Source organism: Tenrec ecaudatus, chromosome 16 (assembly GCF_050624435.1).
Source record: "Tenrec ecaudatus isolate mTenEca1 chromosome 16, mTenEca1.hap1, whole genome shotgun sequence".
Lineage (NCBI taxonomy): Eukaryota > Metazoa > Chordata > Mammalia > Afrosoricida > Tenrecidae > Tenrec > Tenrec ecaudatus.
In genome coordinates, this window is record NC_134545.1 from 87456059 (window position 1) to 87476213 (window position 20155).

At 52.7% G+C, this 20155-nt stretch overlaps 1 protein-coding gene across 2 annotated transcripts in view; it reads left to right on the top strand.

Annotated features, from left to right (window-relative positions):
• Nucleotides 1-16629, top strand: part of WBP1L (WW domain binding protein 1 like) — a 59654-nt gene extending 43025 nt beyond the window's left edge. For both annotated transcript variants that reach the window (XM_075534930.1, XM_075534931.1), the window contains exons 2-4: nucleotides 370-472; nucleotides 11637-11798; nucleotides 13048-16629. In XM_075534930.1, coding sequence (XP_075391045.1) covers nucleotides 370-472; nucleotides 11637-11798; nucleotides 13048-13802 — 1020 coding nt within the window. In that variant the 3' untranslated portion in view covers nucleotides 13803-16629. The remainder of the gene's footprint in view (nucleotides 1-369; nucleotides 473-11636; nucleotides 11799-13047) is intronic.
• The last annotated feature ends 3526 nt before the right edge of the window (nucleotides 16630-20155 follow it).

Here is a 20155-nt window from a genome sequence, read left to right on the forward strand (position 1 = left end):
GTTGCCTTCTTACCAGCTGAGCCTCAACACCGGAACCTGGAACGTTTCTGCTCAGATGTAAAGAAATAGAGGCAGCCCTCTCCTGTCTGCGTAGAACTCGACCAAGTGCCCATGAGTCTGTGTGCCGAGTCCCCTACGTTTAATAAACTTGACCTTTAAAAAAAATTAGCTCTGCTGTCACTGTGTGGTTCTTTTTTATTTTCTCACAGTGGGATGGACACGGGACACATTGTTTGTGTGGGGTTGGGTGGAAGCAGAGGGTTTGGGTGAGGGTGGTACCCAACTATCATTGAGTTTCCTAAATTAAACAATGTTGCTATAACTTACACTAGATGCCTTTCGAGTTGATTTCATTTGTTTTTTATTTAGGATAAAGAAACCTGTGTGGGTACCAACAATCAAAGCTACACCTGTGACACAGGACACTGCTGTGGACAGTCTCAGTGCTGCAACTACTACTACGAACTCTGGTGTAAGTCCTTGCGCCCCAGGCCTCTCCCCGTCCCGGCGGCTCTCTGCGTGCTGGGAAACCGGGTGCTTGCCGGCCCTTTTCTGATTTCCTTGAGGCTGCTGCCAGCCAGTGGAGGTGTTGCAGGTTCCGGAAGCAGTTCCGTGACAGAGGGGGAGCGCCTGGTGCTCTTTGGACACTGGGCATTGCAATTTGGAGGGTGTGGTTTGAGCCTTCTGAAGAGACCATGGTCGGTTGCCAGACCTCATGAGATGCTGCTGGAGTGAGTCCCCCACGACACCTTCTCCCTCCTGCACCCTTAGGTCCTTCCCTGGGCTAGCCCAGGAGCCCAGGCTTTGCACTTTTGCAAAGAGGTTGGCCGCAGCCTTGCTACAGTTCCCATGAGAACTGCAGAGGCTTCCAGCATTCTCAGTAGGATACCAGGGAGATATCTCTGGGGGTCCCTCTCAAAGACATAATCTTGGCCTAGACTCCTGCGTATGGACCCGGGAGATATGGGGAGTCTTGAGCTCAGCCTCTTTGGGTTTGTTTTTTGTCCCCATCACTCAAACTGCAGCCTCTGAAGGCTTCTCCTGTGCATATGGAACCAATTCCAGGTAGCCCAATGCCAGGCCTTGCTCAGTTTGGTGGGGCATCTTGAACAAGATACTACTTGGATCTTTTCAGGACGGTGACATAGTTAGATGAGGGTAATTCCAAAAATGTTGTCACCAGGGCTGCAGTTCATACATGCACTGGCTTATTTAACAGAAAAGGTGTTTAAGCTCGTTGTCATCGGTGGATGGCTGCAGATAAGTTCTCGCGGCAATGCACTTGTGTCAGTCTCATTGGGATGCCTTCCAAATTAAAAAGGTCCAATCAAGACAGTGGCTTCTAGGGGGTGGGGGGGAACCTACTGAACCCATTACATTTAAGGAAGGCAGAGGCATCAGCTCAGATGATTATGGTGACCTTTGCCGGGGATTAATCATGGTAGAGCTTTTCAAAGGACACAGGATGATCGTGGAGACTTACAATGAAGGAAGTCTTTAGAAAAGGGGGCGAGAAAAAACAAACCTGCATTGGTGAGGAAAAGGAGAAGGTGCCAAGGAATTTTTGTTTGGTTTTGCATTTTGGTCATGCATCTGCTTATTCTTTGAAGGTAACGAGGCAGTCCTACCAGAATTTTGTCGGGATACTTGACATCCCCTAACTTGAGCCTTTTAGACGTTTGTGGGTTTTCAGTCCTGCAAATTGGAAGAACATTTAAAAAGAATGTGGTTTGAGTCCCTTGAGGATGCTCACACTGCCCGTTTGACACCGTGTGAGTCGAAGAGCACAGAAGTCCTCGGGGAATGATGAGAGGTGGAAACACTGCCTTCAGCACACAGAGACCTTGGTGGAGGATATGCCCAGAAGCAATAGCTTCACATGTGGTATTTCTGTCTAGTAAAGGTTTCTGTGGATTTGTAGCAGTACCTCGTAGTCTTTCAGGGAGTAACCCAGAATTGAAGAGTTCACAAACACTGTTTGTGCTCTGATCTCCCTGGAGCTCAGGTGAAACGGTGTAGGATGGTAGACTCCAACTTCAAACTATCCCCCTCCCACACGAGAGGCTGGAGGCATCTTGGACAGAGAGGCCGCAGGTGAGCGGCATTTTCAGGGGTTCTCCCACCATCTTTTGGGAGAAGAAACTGTAGACTAACTCCCTTAGATCATTCCCAGCTCCCATCACCCCCCTTGGAGCCCTGGTGGTGAAGTGGGGTACACATTTGATTGCTCACTGCAGTGTCGGTGGTTCAAATCCCCCAGGCACACTGAGGGAGACTGATCGGGGGCTTCCTGCTCCTGCAAAGCGTTACCACCTCGGAAGCCCGCAGGGGCCGTTCTCCTCTGTCCTGTGGGATCCGTTACGATGACTCAGCATGGACTCAGAAGCAGGGAGTATCACTGCACGATGTGAAAACAAACTTGAGGCTTCTTTGTCGAGCCATGTCCTTACTTCCCGCATCACTCCACCTGTTTCCCCTTTTCTTTTCCGACCTTTCCATTCCCCACACAGCGCTGACAGTAAGCAAGCCACCAACAGGGCACTTGTTTGGTGTGGAAAGGAAATGAGACGCCTGGCCAGAGGTGTCTGCCCCTCCGAAATGTCATCCTGTTGGGAATGGTCCTATAAATAGGATCTCTGTCTCTCTGTCTCTCTCTGTCTCTGTCTTTCTCTCTCTCTCTGTGTCTCTCTCTCTCTCTCTCTTTCTCTCTCTCTCTCTCTCTCTCTCTCTCTCACACACACACACACACACACACACACACACTCTTGGGGCTAGCTGGTCAGAATTCTGAGGAATTCAGGGGTGGTGCAGGGTAGGGGAGGACAAGGTTCAAGGTGCCCCCCGCTCAGTCTATATAAGCTGTAGCAAAAGAGGGTATAGAATCCTTGTTGCTATTTTAAAAGGGGCGGTGTTGCAGGACAAATAAAGTACACCAAGTGTCAAGCAGGTGGACAGACTGGGTTTCAGTGTTTTAAAATGCAGATAGTTGAAGGGTTCAAATTCTTTCCCCCACACCCCTTGTTAAAACAAAAGTCTGGGCCAGACTGCTAAAATGCCAAGAGAGCTGCAGTTTGTTTTTCTGGGACCCAGCCCAGCTGGTATCAGTTGCAGAAAGGATCGGAGTGGCTGATGGTTCCATCTCAGGTGGACAGAGCCCCCTGGGGCATTGGCTGAGCAGACCCAGGAGCCACCAGATTTGGGTCTCTGAAGCCAGAACCGGTGGGAGGTGGGGTGTGGTGGTGGGGGCAACAGGGGATCTAGGGGCAGGCAGACGGTCTGGTGGGAAGCAGGGATCTTAACCGTAAGGGCTTGCAAAAATAGGAAGTCCTGCTCGAGGGGCTAATTATCTGGCCAGATATGGTCAGCTGGAGGAAGGCGAGGAGGCCAAATAGAGACCAGAAAGCTGAACCAGGAGAAAAGACTCTGCATTATATGAATTAGCGCGTGCTTTCCAAGTTCTGGAAGGTCGGAGACTATAAAACAAAACTTTCCTGCCATCTATGCCCAGAGTGGGTTCTTGGTCAGTAGATCCCCAATGTGTGCCCCACCCTCTAAGGAATTCATTGGTTTTCCTCCTTGCCGGGGTCACAGCCTCTCCCCACGGTCGGCAGAGGGAGGGTGAGTGCTGGAATAAATTCTGAATAACTCCTGAAGTTCTTGTCAAATGTGCACGTTCTGTTGCTTTAAAAACCTGCTCCCTTTAATTGCCTCTTGACTTTGCCTGAAATGTGAAAGTAATGGATTTTTTTTTTCCATTCCCTCTGGAAGAAAAATTTAGCCAGAAAATCTTTGGCAGAGTTCCAGTCAGACAAGGTGTCTCTTTAATCATAGTTGTCTACAGAGGAGGTTCCAAGGGGAAATTGCCATTCCCACTAGCCCCTTTACCTCTGCTAAGCTGAATTTTCCTATGCACTGAAATCTCAATCTCTCTCTCTTACACACACACACACACACACACACACACACACACACTCCTAACCCCCTTTACACAGACACAAAAGCACACACAGACCTTGAGCTTCAGCCAGCAACCTTGCTCCCATATCTTTTTAGTCTGTTGTAACCTATGCTGAGAGGATTTATTGGGCCTGCCTGAGGCAGGAGTCAGACAGAGGTCCTGTTTGAAGAACAGAAGGCTTACAGACCTGGCCATCCTACTAAATTTCCCTAAGTTTTAATGGCCCTGCACTGTAGCTCATGCCTCAGTCATTTATTCATTCGACAAACCCTTACTCCATTGGTTCTCAAACGTTTGCTAGCGAGCCGTCTAAAATAGATTTCTGAGCCCCACTCAGAATCTGATTCAGTAGATCTACAAATTGCAATTCTAGCCAAGTTCCAGGTTCACGGTATGGCCACTTTTCTTCGGGATGCTAGAAACAGGAATAAAGCTCAATGCTATCGAGTTGATTTTGGCTCATAGGGACGCTACAGGACAGAGTAGAATGGTCCCTGTGGGTTTCCGAGGCTGTACATCCCTATGGGAGTGGGAAGCCCCATATTTCCCTCTCTGAGCGGCTGGTGGGCTCAAACTGCTGACCTCTGGGTTAACAGCCCAACTCGTAATCCACTGTCACCAGGGATCCTTCTAGAATCTGTAGGGGAAGTATAATAGTTGCCATCAAGAAGGCAGTTTTCTCACAGAGAGAGGAGACAAGTCAAAATACACAATTAGCACATGTGTGGAACTCTAAACCACGCCCTCTGCCATCAAGTTGGTTCCTACTAACAGTGACCCCATAAAGGGTTTCTGAGACACTGAACCTTTACCAGAGCAGAGAGCCTCCTCTCTCCCAAGGAGCGACTCCACATACTCACTGCCCCCCCCCCCCCCCCCCGTACATTACTCGTCGAGGTGGCCAACAAGTAGTGTAGAGAGGGCGCTGGCCTGCTATGATGGCTGGGAATATTCAGAGAGAGAGTTTGCTTTGGGCCTGACAGGAGTCAGCGCAGGCTGCATAGGAGAGGTGCATTTGTAGTGCACCCTCCAGAGTAGCTAGGACTAAACAGAAGCCGAAAGGTGCAAAGACTTCCCAGGCAGAGGCATCTCGATGGCTGAGACTCTATGGGGAAAGGCTGAGGCCCTGTGTGCATGGATTTCTCCTGGTGCCACGTTTTGGGGCAGGCCTTTGTATGCACCATCTCTTCACCCCAAGCACCACACCAGGTGCATAGAATCCTCCCTGTTTCTTGGGGATCGTAGCAGGAACTAACTCCCTGAGTCACTTATAGCTGTTAAGTCGAGTGTCCAGGACTCTACCCATGTCCTCCCAAGGCCAGCCTACCATACTAGGTGGGCCCAGGGTTTGTATGAGAGGTCAGACACCGTCTCTGTGCATTGTTTAGTTCCTTCTCCAAGGAGTCCCTTAGTGGAGCAGATGGACTAAAGGAGAAAACTGAGACCCCCTGAAGGCTGGGGATGTGCTCAAGCCCCAAAGACTTGGGCCCAGATCTCCCAATTCCCAACACGGGCTCATTCTACAAACCAAACTGAGTTTTCCAGGGAAAGTAGAAGTTGGGAATTTCTGCTCCTGAAGTAATTTGAGAGGACTGCACTCAGGCATGTGGGAGAACCAGGAATGGTGGTTCTGGACAGTGGATCCCCCGAGGTGACATAATACAACAGACTGTTGGCAAACCCAACAAATGCTGCCCAGCTTGTTTTTCACCTGTGACTTTTGTCCCTTTTAACTTTGCCTGAAGACGCCCAATGGTAAGTTGCTCTTAAGGAAAGCCCACAAGGTGCCTACCTGAGCCAGCAGGGAGCGGGGTCTCCTTCCCAGCTCCCTGGCAGTTCTGACCTCTGAACCATGGCAGATTGACTGCTATCAGCACACATAACATCTCATTCACAATGTGGACTCCGTGAATATGAATGGACTGGTTAGCCAATGGATTTATCCAAGAACCAAGAACAGAACCTAGAAGTGGATCTTGGACTTGTCCCTAATCGTGTGTCTTTTAGGAACACATTTGTAGAGAATTCAGGAAGTGCTTACACCTGCCCCGAGCAAGAGAAGCAATAGGCTAGAGAACTTAGACGTGAGGTGCAGGTGCGCATACTCTGCAGTGTTGCCCTGGTGAGCCCTCACAGTGGCCAATCGAGATAGGGGCTGCTTTCTCCCCAGCTGGCAGATGAGGAAGCGAAATGAAATGAGCACTCAGGGGTGTGCATCTCCTCTCCCATGTGGGTGAACTTGCTTCCAGGAAAGGTGTTCAGCATTTCAGATGAAGTGGCAAGTCTGTTGAAGTCCTCATTTCCACAGGGCCAGTAGTTGCAGGAACTGCTGCCTGGGGCTCCAAGGGGCCGTGTACCACCCTTCCACTAAGCAAGTCACCCACCTACCTGAGTGTGGGAGGGAGAACTGACCTGCTATATGCTTTGACTTCCTACTGTGGAATTTCCTGCCAATTGGGGCGGGGTGCTTTCCCAAGTTTACAGTGAACTCTGGGGCACATGACTCAGTCCCGACACTGGACCCGGATTGTTTGTAAAAACATGTTTGCCATTTTGCTTAGCATGACAGACACTGCCCAGAGTAAGGTCACAACTCTCCAAAGTTGTCATTGAGAGATGTCATCGTTTTCCTCTGTAATTAGGTTTTCTTAGTTTCTTCCTTGTTTGTGAACTCCAGCTTGAAGATTTTAAAAAAAAAATTTTCCCCACAGTTCCACAGGGACCAGTATAGATGTTTCCCCCTTTTAATGGGATAAGACGTGGCTTTGACTGAAATGACTCCCAAGAGAGCCTGTGTTGTGTGGGCCAGAGCAGGATGCCTTCTGCCCTGCTTCCCACGTTCTCTCCATCAAGTGGGACAGCTCGTCTGGGGCCTTTGCCGCTTGACTAACCCCCGCATCACGTCAGAGACCCGTCCTGCCCCTGAGTTCTTTGATGGACACCAAGAGCTCTTCTCAGTCCATTAGGAAAGAGGAAGGGATTGGAATTCAGTTTGAGGCTGGCATGACATCATATAGCCACTACTTGGTAGGGACCGTTTTCCTACTTCGGCTGGCACGTGAGAAGAGAAGAGCTGGCAGAATCTGAGTCAGCAGTGAGTCTCCTGGGGCCACCACAGTAGGCCTAAGCCATCTCACGGAAGGGAGGAGAGGAACTCGGCCGACTGTTCCAACACTCTCATTTCTTTCCCCAGGCGCCTGCCTTTCATTTCCAAAGGTTTCCTTTTTACAGAGACTTCTTCTCTGTGTATTTCTAGGTCCGTGGGTTTCAGCCTTACTACTGGGGCATCAAAGACTCTGAGAACCTAGTGACTCCTGCAAGCCTTCTCTTTCAGAAAAGTCCGTAAGCACATTCCCTCAGGCAGGATAGGTAGGTTGTGCTACAGAAGTCAACATCTGTGACCGGCAGCAGGTGTACGGGAGGGGCAGCTCATGGGGAAAGTTCATGGTCATGTAATTCCATTGCTCACAAACGTTTCAAAGCCCCCTTTTTCTCAGCCCACTCCACTTCCATCACTGTCTTACTCTGCGAGCCGGAAAGCCTCTCTCCTGGGACTGCTCCTCAGCTGACCCTCTCTCTCTCTGCCCTGCTGCTCCCTCTCCCACCTCTCTCGCCCTCCAGGGCCAGGAGCTTCTAAGCACAGGGATCCTGGGTCTAGCCTCCTAGGGGATGGGTGAGATGGTGGGTAACGGAAGGTAGGTGGATTGACAGTTTCTTTCCAGCCCCCCACCATTCTCTAAGATTTCCGCAGTGTCTCGGCCTAAACCAGTCGGGAAAGAAAGAAATACAGATTAAGTTAAGCAAATTGCAGAAGCGAATTTGGAAAGGCCAAAGGGATCTTTTTCCTGATCTTCTCTGGTTGAAGATTGGGTTTTTCCATCCACTGGTCGTTACCGTGTGCCTGTGCCCTGTTGCCAGGCCTCAGTAATGCGGCTTGCGTGAGCACTGAGCCCCTGCAATTCGGTGTGGCCAGGACGAGGCAGCTCCCTCAGCCTGTCACACTGTGTGGAGGAGGCGGCTCTCTGTGGGGAGAGTCAGCTGGTACCCCTCTGGGGGACAGAAAGAGTCATAGCTAGGGGCCACCCCCTACGTGTCAGTGGGTCTTTTGGAACCGTGTGTTCTGGGACAAGTGCAACAACCGAATCAGGGAAGGATTCGTTCACAAGTCTATTTGGGGAGAGGAGGACTTTGCCCTCCTTTTCTTAGACATCTTTAACTTGAGTTAACTAATCTGTTAAGAGATACATGTGGAAATATTTTAGGATTTTTATGTAAATTTATAGTTACACATCAAATGATTTTTAAAATGCACCTAGTACTTGTCATGGAAAGACTTAGAAGTTATTTAAGAATGGAGAGCGAATGGGTAGTATTAAAATCTGTTCTTTAGTAACAAAAACCCCTCTCTCTGCCTGCCAGTCGAGTCCTAGCCCTACCAGCCCTGTAGGTCCGAGGAGAGCCGCCCTGCAGGTTCCCGAGACAGTAATCTTCCAGGGAGCAGAAAGGCTCTCTCTGGAGAAGTGACTGGTGCCTCTGAATCCCCCACCTGGTCGTTAGCAATGCAACCAGCAACCACTACGCCCCCAGAGCTCCTTAAGAGCGTACAACTGACCTTAAAATGACTCCTCTGATCATTTGTCCTTGAGGAGAAAAAACTGTGTGTGTGTATGTATGTGTGTGTATGTGTATGTATGTATGTGTATGTATGTGTGTGTGTATATATATGCTTTTCCCCCAAAGAGAAGTGCGTGTGTGTATTAGACAAGTAAGGAATACAGTGGGGTCAAACCCGAGGAGCTAAAGGCAGCAGATCTGCCCAGCACCAGGGATGCCCATGTTTGCTTCTCTGAACATTAAAAATTGGGATGGATTGTGTTTTAAGTTGTATGTTAATCTGATTTCTGCACTCAATGTCATACACATCTTTAGATGTAAGAAATAGTACCCTGTAAATTTTTTGAATGATTTCATGCTGTTTCATTGTATGGCTGCATTCCCAGAAGAATTTAAGAACCTATCCATGAATTTTTAAAGATAAAAGTCAGCCGTATAGATAATTAGTCAGACATTTAAATTGTTTACATTTACTTCTAGCTTCATAGTTTGAAAGAATAGAGTAGAAAACCTTTAATTTCCATAATCCTACGAATTAAGTAATATTTTATATTTTTCCTTTAATTCTTAAATATCTATAGCTATATTTACATTGCTGGCTGCCATTGAGTCTATCCTGACTCATGTAGCAGGGGGTTTTCTAGGCTATAAACTTAAAAAAAGAATCATTTTATTGAGGGCTCACACAGCTCTTAGCACAAGCCATACATCCATCCATTGTGCCAGGCACATTTATACATTTGTTGCCGTCATCGTTTTCGAAACATTTTCTTTCTACTTGAGCCCTTGGTGTCAGCTTTTCATTCTTCCCCCTCCCTCCCTCATGAACCCTTATAAATTATTATTTTTTCATGTCTTACACTGACCGAAATTTCCTTTACCCACTTTTCTGTTGTCCATCCCCCTGGGAGGGAGTTATATGTAGATCATTGTAATAAGTTCCCCCTTTTTCTCCCCACCTTCCCCTAACCCTCCTGGTATGGCTACTCTCATTATTGGTGCTGAGGGGTTTATCTGTCCTGGATTCCCTGTGTTTCCAGCTCTGATCTGTACCTGTGTACATGCTCTGGTTTAGCAAGATTTGTAAGGTAGAATTGGGATCATGATAGTGTGTGTGTGTGTGTGTGTGTGTGTGTGTAAGCATTAAAGAGCTAGAGGAAAGTTGTGTGTTTCATCGGTGCGTTGCTGCACCCTGATTTGCTCGTCTCTTGTGACCCTTCTGTAGGGGGATGTCCAGTTATCTACAGATGGGCTTTGGGTCTCCACTCTGCACTCCCCCTCATTCACATTGATAGGATTTTTTTGTTCTGGGTCTCCGATCCCTGATCCCATCGACACCTCGTGATCACACAGGCTGGTCTAGGCTATAAACTTTATGGGGACAGATTGCCAGGGTTTCTCCCTCAGAGCCTCTGCATGGACTTGAACTGGCAGCCTTTTGGTTAGCAGCCGTGCATTTAACTGTGAGATCACCAGGGCTTCATATTTCTTGCTTGTTCACTTCCCATATTGGAAACATCTCTCTGACTCCTTAACTGGTTGAGCACTATATTATTAGCTGTGTAATATCTTTTATCGCTGGTCAGGTTTTAAAGTCTGGAGTGAGACCGTTCAAGGATGTTGTCACCTTGCCTACCCTGGCCCCCCACATTGAGGAGACTTGGGTTGATGCTTTCTCTATTAGAGCTTTCTGGGTCCTCTTGAATTTAGAAACATCTTGCTATATGTGTTTAGGGGTCTTTCCTGTTTGCATTTGAAGATTGGGGAGAGGGCCTGATATTGGGCCTTCTCTCGCATTCTCTAAGTATGATCCAATCGGGAAGTGAAAACGAGCTGTTCACCCCGAGAGAGGACTTTGGGCCGTCCCCTCTGGTACCCCCACCCCTTCCCAGAACAGGGAGAAAGAGAGGGAGGCTGCTAATGGCCTTGCATGTAAACCAGCCACAGCCCCCAGCGAGAGGGGCACGGGTTGTGACTGTGGGAGGTGGAACTGTCCCGGAGGAAGTCATTGACACTCTCTAAGGAAGAGGTAGACCCGAGGCGATTAGACTGTCTCCCCTTTAACTGTCATGACGCTTGTCACTAAAAAAGAGCCCATTGCTTGAGGAGACCTCTTCAAGCCCCCCTCCAGTTGCTAAAAGTCTGAGCTGTGGAGGGCTTGAAGGACTCTTTTCCTTTGGAGTGAGCAGCAAGAAGTAGCCTGGTGGCTGACCCGAGGGGCCTGAGCAGGGCTGCAAGGGAGAGTGAGTGGGGTGATGGGGGGAGACACGCCAGGAAACCTGACGTGTTTCTCTGAGTGCTAAGGAGAGGAGGGTGCCCGCGCTGTACTAGAAAGTACTCTGCCGTGCCCACACAGGTGAATCCTGGAGGACCAACGGGCTAGAGCATTGCCTTGGCACTTACTCCCTTCCCCCAAGGCCCCTGGATGCTCCCTGCCCTTGCCCATCCCACGTGGCTGGCTCCCAGTCTGCCCCAGCACTGACGAGCTCCCCGGCCAGGCAAATGCAACGTGCCCTACGCACAGCCCAGATCCTGCTGTCATGGTGGGGGTCACAGGCACCCATGACGGGTCAACTGGATGGCTGCCTTGACCGGCACATGTCACCAGCCAGGGCTCCCGAAGCCAGGCTCCCACCCCAGGGTGATGTTACACCACCTCCAATGTACGCACACCCCACCCGGTTCAGTGCTAATAGGGTAGTATGTCTAGAGAACAGGTGGGGGACAGGGTAATGACATGGGTAGTCAAGCGGGGTCATGAAAGCGGAAGACCACCTGCAGTAGCAGACCACCCCTCGGTGGCTCTGCCTGGCCGCAGAGGGCAGCCATCTTCCTCTGCAGTGCACCCTTTACCTGGCACCCATGGTAGCGGCTCTGCCTGTGACGTTGCAGGAGGTGGAGGTGGAGGTGAGGGAGCAGTCACAGGATGGCCCACCCAGCAGCGCCACAGTGGAGGTCCCAGACCCACGGTGCTGCCTGGGCCTCCTTGCCCACCCTGGGAGGGGCCTCCTCAGGCTGATCTTCACCCCTCGAGTGCCTCTCTGACTCGTCCCTCCCCACGCAGGGTTCTGGCTGGTGTGCACCATCATCATCATCCTCAGCTGCTGCTGCGTCTGCCATCACCGCCGAGCCAAGCACCGCCTCCAGGCCCAGCAGCGGCAGCATGAAATCAACCTGATCGCCTACCGAGAAGCCCACAATTACTCAGCGCTGCCGTTCTATTTCAGTACGTACACCAAGCGCCGCCACAGAGCTCGGGCCCCGGGGGCAACAGGGGCAGTGCCCCTCTCCCTCACCCACCACAAAGAAAGAGCTGGCTAGTGTGGGAATAGAGGGGCAGGTGTGGAGGCAGCGCCCTGATGCCTCGGGGCCATGCTGAGCCTCCCGTGGCTGGGTCTGGCCAGGCCTCCGCTCCCTTAGAGGCGATAGGCAGGTGGTGCATAATGCCAGTGAACCAAGCCGTGGGAGTGTGGTGGCCTTATTGCTCCCATTTCGCTTACTCAAATGACATGAACCTGAGCCGAGGCCACATGACGGAGCAGCTATGGTTGAGTGGTGGTGGGACTTCCTAAGAATCTGGAAACCTGGTGGCTCTTCAGGGTGTCCCTTACACACGGCTCTGGACAGGGCAGATGAAGGCCTGCAGCGTGTTTTGCGAAACAAAGTAGTCATAATTGCTTGAATTCCACGTCCAGAAGGGGTAACGTGCTTAGCACAGTGCCTGGCATATAGTAAGTGTTCAGTAAATGCTAGCCATTTTGGGTATATTATAAATAGATTGTCTGGGCCCTAAGGCATTCGCCACTCTGAAAAGAATTCAGCTGGCATGTGTCTAAGAAGCCTTGGCCTTCAGAGACTGCCCCAGCCCCCCGCTGGAACGCCTGCCCTCTTGATCTGTGTCAGGAGGAAGGGTAGCTTGTCTTTCCGGACCTGCTCCAACCCCGTGGAGAGAGACAGCACAGGCCCCTGCCCACCTGGCACCAGGCTCTCTTCCAGGTGCATGTGGAAGGGCTGGCAGGAGGGAAAAATGGCCAGGAAATCTTAAGTGAGGATCCCAGACCCCGAGGCCCATGGGCTCAGAGGGAAGGCCAACTGGACAAGGAAAGGGAGGCTTCTGTGCCGCTGGGAACGGTCCGCCCCAGGCAGAAGTCATTTCTTGGCCATGCCCACATTGGCCTAGCCCTCTCTCTACCTTAACTCCCAGACAGCAGGAAGTCCTGGCCACCGAGGCAGCACTGGGAGCGCTCTGGTTTCAGATAGCTGGATTGGGTCACTCCCAATCTGCCCCTCTTTCTCTGCAAAGTTGCCTGCAGCCCTCTCCCCTGCCCACAGTCAGGAGCTTGGCTCAGGTGTGCTGGGCCGGGGTGGGGCGGGCAAGGGGGTGGGGGACTGTGCTTGTATGCAGTGTGAGTTTGCATTCTGCCTCAAATCAATGGCCAGAGCAGTAATCTCTCCTCCCTACCTCCCCATTTTAGGGTTTTTGCCAAACTATTTACTACCTCCTTATGAGGAAGTGGTGAACCGACCTCCAACTCCTCCCCCACCATACAGTGCCTTCCAGCTGCAGCAGCAGCAGCAGCAGCAGCAGCAGCAGCTGCCCACACAGGGCGGCCCTGCAGGGGGCAGCCCCCCGGTTGCTGATCCTACCAGGGGCACCCAGGGGGCACAGTGCAGCCCCTTGTCTGGGCCCAGCAGAAGCAGCACAAGACCCCCCAGCATCGCCGACCCCGAGCCCTCGGACGGACCCACCGACCACGCTGCCACCAAAGCCCCTGGAATGGAGCCCAGCAGCTCCGTGGCCGGCCTGGGAGAGCTGGACCCGGGGGCCTTCCAGGACAAGGGTCCCGACTGCAAGGAGGAGCTGCTGGGCGAGTACAGCCCGGAGCAGGGCGGCGCCCTCCCCGACAACAAAGACAAGACGCCGGGTCGGCACCGCCGCTTCACCGGGGACTCGGGCATCGAGGTGTGTGTGTGCAACCGCGGCCTGGACGGCGACCCCAAAGAGTTCAGCTCGCTCATCGATGACGCCCTGGACGGTCCCCTGGACTTCTGCGACAGCTGCCACGTGCGGCCCACCAGCGACGAGGAGGAAGGGCTGTACCCACCTCCCGAGGGGCAGGCCCGAGAGCCTGGGCACCCCCACCTGCCACAGCCGCCCGCCTGCCTGCTGCTGAACACCATCAATGAGCAGGACTCCCCGAGCTCGCAGGGCAGCAGCACCCCCAGCTAGAGCAGGCCGGCCTGTGCTTGAGAACTTGGTAGAGCAACCTGGGTAGGGGCATCCGTCACGAAAGAAGCATTAACCGGACTTTAGAGGAGGGGGTGCAGCCACTCGGTGTTCTGTTGTTGTTCCCCACCACCACTGCGTTTCCCACACCTCCAGGTACAGTTCGGGGTGTGGGTGGCACTGCCCCACAAAAGCACAGGGTTGTAGAGGGCTGAGAAGTTGGTTCTGTGACTCATTCCTCACGGCCCACCCCCACGTCCACCTCGTCTTTTCCCCCTTTTCAAATCTGACCTCGCCCACCTGTTTGGGTCAGAGAAAGGTGTGTCTGGAAACCCCTCGGAGGGTCCGGGGCCTGCACCTGGAAATGATTCTCGGTGGGGGAGTGGATTTATTATCGAATTTTCAGATCAGAGAACCTTGCTGTGTCTCAGCCACCCGCCCAGGGAGGGTCTCTCCCAGCTGCCAGCAACCTCGGGGATGAGACCGAGAGTGAGTGGGCACTTCTGTGGAATTTTCTAGGGGTGGGCCGCCTATTGCTCTCTCCAATATCAGGGGCTGGGTTGAGGCCGCACCCTGCCTCCCCCGAGCTCTGGCCGGCTGCAGGCTGGTTCAGCCATGAGGGCTATCCTACCTTTTTCTTGTTTTGTTTTGTTTTTCTTCTCATAAAGCAGACAACAAAGGCAAGCTCAAAACAAAACCTCCCTAATGGACAGGCAAGAATTCTGTTTCGGAAGGGAAGTTTGGACGCTTTCTCTAGTTGCCTTCAAAGAGCCTGGCTGCCGCTGAGCCAGAAGGAAGTTGTTTTGTGTGAAGGCCTGGGTGGGAGTGGTCTTTGGAATTCTGCAGGTGAGCAGGAAGCGCTCGGCCATGGCGGTAGTTGGAGGCCTGCTGTCTGCCTGGGCCCATAGGTGACCCGGTGCCACCCCAAGACTCGGGCTGCTCAGGCCTTCCCAGCTCACGCCCTTTGTGAACAAACGGATGGATGGAGGGCCCCCAGGCAGTCCCACAGTCTGGCTCTCACACAGTATTTTTTCTTTGTTTTTGAATGTTTGGGTGTTTTTTTTGTTTTTAGTTTTTGGTTTTCTTTTTTTACAAATAACTGACCACTTGGAAGAGACACCTTGGTTATCTGTGGTTTTCAGCCCCTGCCTTTTTGTTGTTATTTTGGAATGAGGTGACTCGTTTTGGTATCTCTTATGTAAAGAGTCGACATGGCCCAGGCAGAAGGGTGAAGGCAGCCATCCTGAAGGCCCAAGGGATCCTTATTGCTGTAGTCTTGCCCTCCGGGCCCGAGGAGCAGCAGCCTGTGGCTAGGAGCCCTCTGGATGGAGAGTGCCAACTGCCGACATGAACGGTCCCTATCCAGCGTGCTGCGGAGACGAAGAGTTTGGGTCTTCCCCCACCGCCCACTCCTGAAGGGTGGTCTTGGGCCAGGGCGTTGATGTTAGGGTCAGAAAGGACACAGTGCATCCGTATCTATGCATAGGCATACAGAGACATAGATAGGCAGCTCCAAGGCTGCGAGAAGAACAAGTGTCTGTGTTTGGATTCCACAAAACCCAAGTCCGTGCTGAACCAAGTGAAATCTGAACACAGGGAGCTTTTGGATGACCTGCGTGCGCTTGTCCATTGTGTGTCAGCTTCAAGCCCTGTTGTCCTGTGAATCTACTTTGAAGCCGCCATTCTGCCCACGCTGCCCACGACGCGCATATGGCCCTCTCAAGGTAACTTATTTTACATATGTACTGTTTACTGCGCAGATGTCTGACCGTGTTCTGGGGCATATGCAGCAGCGTTGTCAACGGCGGTCCTCGGTGTTTGCCAGACACTGTGCTCTAAGTAGAGGTTGTACTCTACCCCTCACTGCAATTTGCACATTGCTCCGTGGACGCTCGGAGGCCCGTGCTCCATCCCCTGGACGTGGAACCGGACTCCGGTTGGGTCTGCCTCCCTCGGCTGCTCCCAGCCCTGCGGACCAGTCCCCTGGTGGTGACCACAAGCACGCGCCGGGCCAAAGGCGAAGATGGAACTTCCTCCAGAAGAAGCTCGGTTGGATCTTGAGTGACGCGCTCAGACAAGCCGCTGCTCACAGTTGCCAGGAAGGGCTGGCAGATGCCACAGTGCCACAGGGCTTCCCTCCCCACCCCCCCACCCCCGGCTGCGCTCCCACCGTGCAGGCTGCCGTGTGGCCGGGGGCAGCACCAGCCCTCAGATGCCTTTCCCGCCACTTCTTTTTTTTCCCCTTCAATCCCGAACAACTCACTGAATTGTCTCAAAGGAGCACATGTTTTACCAAAAGAAATCCTTCTTCAGTTAACTGATCAAACGGATGGATTCTGGGCCTCTGGAAGCTTCCTCAGCCTGTAAGTGCTGGCCGCCGGGTCCCCTGCAGCGTCGACCCTAAAGGCATGAGAAGGAGAGACGCACCTGGTGGAGGTGGGCTCGGTTCTGGCCCCTGCACAGAGCCTGCCCTGCCTCAGGAGACACGGGAACTGGGGCGTTGTCCGAGTAGTTAGGGTCCAGGGAGCTTTAGTAAGCTGGTTTTCCCCGGTGGACGAGAAGAAAGGGGTTGGTTGGTCGAGGGTTCGGTGCTACTGTCAGACGATTTGCAAACGCTAACACATTCCTGTGTGAGGCATGTCACCATTTGTCAGTTATTGTGAATATGTGTATCTTAAGCAATAAGACTCAGCTGGTCAGACTTTCCTGGGCAGTCTCAGTGATGCATTTCCTGTGCTGTGATTGTTCTGAAGACAGAGTGGCTTTCTTTAACCACTGTGAGAAGCCCAAATAAAAAAAAATCCATCCCCCCCAAATCCTGCTGCGCTTTTTTCCCCCCTTTCCTTCACCCCCAGAAAGTTGCACCTCCATATCCCAACCACAAGTGCTCATCCCTGCTCCCCACAGGGACAGAGCGGCTCAAACAGCAGGTGAGGGCAGAGTCCTCGGCCAGACGGGCAGCGCTGGGTGAGGCCAGCTAGGGGGCCCAACTGCTGAGGCCACGCTTTGTCCTGGGAGAGGCCTCATTTCTGATGTTGGGCACACTTTGTAAATTGCCACAAATGGGTTATAGTCAGACACCCCCCTAAAGTGGAAACCGGTGTTGTTGGGTACCCTCCAGCCAAACCGTGACATTTCAAAAGGCAGCGGGCGAGCGATCCCGAGAGAGGTCTGGTTGCTCACTTGGATTGTGGATGAAGGTGCGGGGTGCCCAAGGTGATGCGGAGTAAACGTCCGTGACCAGGTCACCGCCCTGGAGAAGATACAGCCCAGGAGAGGAGAGCCTCTGAGGGCGGCCCCGCGGGGCAGGAGCGATTGTCATGAACTCTGTGAGGGAGGCTGAGGTGGAATGCGCGAGTGGGACACTTCTGGAGGAGCTTGAGTAGTGGGGGTAGTTTGAGATCTTGAAACCCGGCAGGGACCCTCTGGATGAATTTTTAGGCAGTTGGGGAGCCACTTGTGTACCAGCACGGGCCATCACGGACGGGCCACTGCCGCCTTTCTGAGGACAATGCGTGTTCATTTACCCTCTGCCTAAGGCCGTGCTCTTCGAACTAAGAGTGCTGCTGCCTGAGGCATATGGAAGTCCCTACTCAAACACCAGAGACTGGAACAGCCTGCCTGCTGCCTCTGCCCAAGGAAGGGATGCCCCTGCCCAGTAAGACTGACCTTTGGGACATCTTCAGATGGGCAAAGCAAGGTGGTGGGCCTCCTGCTAACCCCTCTCATCCCAGAAGGAGCTCTTCTGTCCCTGAGGGGAGCTTCCCTGGTGTCCTGGCAGCAGGCAGTGGTTCTTCCTGGCTTTCAGGCTTGTGCAAATTAGCACCCCCCCCCACCCTACCCCCACCCCGGTTTGACCCTGGATGGGATACACGGCCCCTGCACTTACAGGACCTAGTGGGATGATAGCTGCCTAGAGCCTCCTATACCAGTATTATCTCCCAGTCTGCCCTAGGGGAGCCGTGTTCATGCTTTGGGGAGCCCTGGGGGAGAATGGGGGAGGGGAGTACATACCTCCTGCTTCCCCCTTTACACTAAGGTCAGAGAGAGAAACAAAACACCAAAACGCAGCACAGCTCCTGTGGGCTGGTCATGCCTTGATTCCTGGTCTATAGCGTCCCCTTCACTGTATGCCAGCCTACTGACCCACAGAGTGCCCGCTCCTGTTGCTCAGATGACCACGTTCCGGATGGAGACAGTCCCAATGTCCTAAAGCACACACTTCAGGAAGCTCCCATGTGCCCTCTCTTCAGCCAGTGGAGGGGGAATGAGGAGGGGAACCAGGGTTTGACCAGGAGGAGGAGCAGGAAATGGGCTGCACTGTGTGCTGGCTGGCTTCTTGGGGGACCTGCTTCGGAGGGCTGTGGATCTTGGGAGGGGTTTGGGGTGCAGGCTTCAAGCCCAGGGGCAAGTAACTGGCAAGACTTTGAAGAACTGAGCATTTACAGAGCACCTGCCCTGTGCCAGGCATTAGGATGCAGCTATGACATCGCCAAGCAGCTCCTCTTCAGAAGCACTGATGGTTAAGAGAGCCAGAAAGGCCCATTAACAGTCTGCATACCATGCTGTAGGTGCCAGGGTGCCAGGGAAGAGAATTCAGCCCACACCAGGCTGGCAGAGCTTTCTGAAGGAGGTCACCACACTGAGGGAGTCCTAGGGCAGCCGTTCTCAACCGTCCTCACGCCACGACCCTTTCATACAGTGACCACACCCCTCCCACCAACCATAACATTTTTGTTGCAACTTCATCACTGTCATTTTGCTATTAGGAATCAGCGACCCCTGTGAAGGGGCTGTTCGACCCTGAAAGCAGTCACGACTCCCAGGTTGAGAACCGCTGTCCTACGCAAATGTTCATGCCGCAGATTATTGAATGTCTGCTACGTGCCCAGTGCTGAAATGCACAGAAGAGCCTCGTGGGGGGGCCTCTGAAATGGGGGAGGGTGTGGGTCCTGTCTAAAACGGCGAGTCATTTGATCTTTCTAGGTAGACAACCCATCCTAGAGAGTGACCAGAGATGAAGCTGGAGAGGTAAGCTGGCAATAAAAGGATTTTCATTTGAGTTTGTCTGCTCTGTTGTGCTCATTGACAGCTTACACCACGCCTGGTCTGCACGCACGTTGTACCTACTACGTTGATCTTGGCTTTGCCTCTAAGTAGCCCTCTGAGGGGCGAGCTGTCATGCTCCCTGTTTTACTAGTAGGGCTGAGGCCTTCAGAAGCGTTAGTCTATACAACCTCACACAGCTAATCAAAGGGTAGGATTTGAATGCAGATCCCTGGACCCCCAACTCCATTCACTCAGCCAGTAGACCGCACTGTGAAGAGATGCAATGGTGACTCCACAAAGCCCTGTGAAGACGTGTCTTTCAAAGGCAGGAAGAGATCCAGAGAAAAGAGGGACAGGGTTAAGGATGAACCAGGTACCATTTTTTTCAAAAAGTTTTAATCACCTCCCCCTTCCTCATCTAAGCCATAACACCCCACGGGGGGGGGGGATCCCCTACCCCCTTTCACCTACAATTGCCCCAAGTGTTGAAATGACCTTAGGCCAGGGGTGGGCTGTGGCGGCCTGCTACAACCATCTGGTCAGTGGTCACTTTCAACTTGGAGGGGGCTGACCCCTGGGAAACATCGTCAGAGTCTCCGGAACTCACTCTAGCTGTCTGGCTCTTTGTACCTTTCCCTTGACATGCCGGCTGAGTGCCGAGAAGCCCTTGGTGCTTTGTGAGGGGAGAAATGCCCCCGAGTTCTGGAGTAATGTGCTCCCCACCTCACTCGAAGCTCCTCTTTCATGTTTTCAGGAAACCCAATCCCACTGGAAAAAATGAGAAAACCTCTGTGTAGGAGCCATGGAAAGAGTTTGTCTTGGGAACCTCCACCCACCTCCCAGCTGTCAGCCTGCCCTGGCCAGGGAAGGAAGGAGCGAGGCAGCAAGCCAGGGGCTGCGGGTGGAAGCCTGAGGGTGGGTTCCTGATGGCCGCCTCCTGGGGATGGACCTGGGTGCTCACCACCTCCCATTCCCACCCAGCTGATGACCTTGGGGAGCTTTGTGCACGAACCTTCACGAAGGACTTCGTTTGTGCACCTGTGCGTAACCCATTGCCATCCAGCCGAGGTGGACGCAGTGAGCCTGTTGCCGAGGCTGTAATCTGCGGAAGCCGACTGCCATGGAGGACCCCATGGGGCGGCTGGTGGGCTCAAACTGCTGACTTTGGTTGGCAGCCAAATGCTTTTTTGATTGGTAGTCTAATGCTCAATCCCTGCCCCACGAGGGCTCCTTGGGCCCAGAATCAGGCAATGAGACTAATGTCAGTAGGGATTAAGGCACCAAACCCGATGCACTGGGGCCTATTT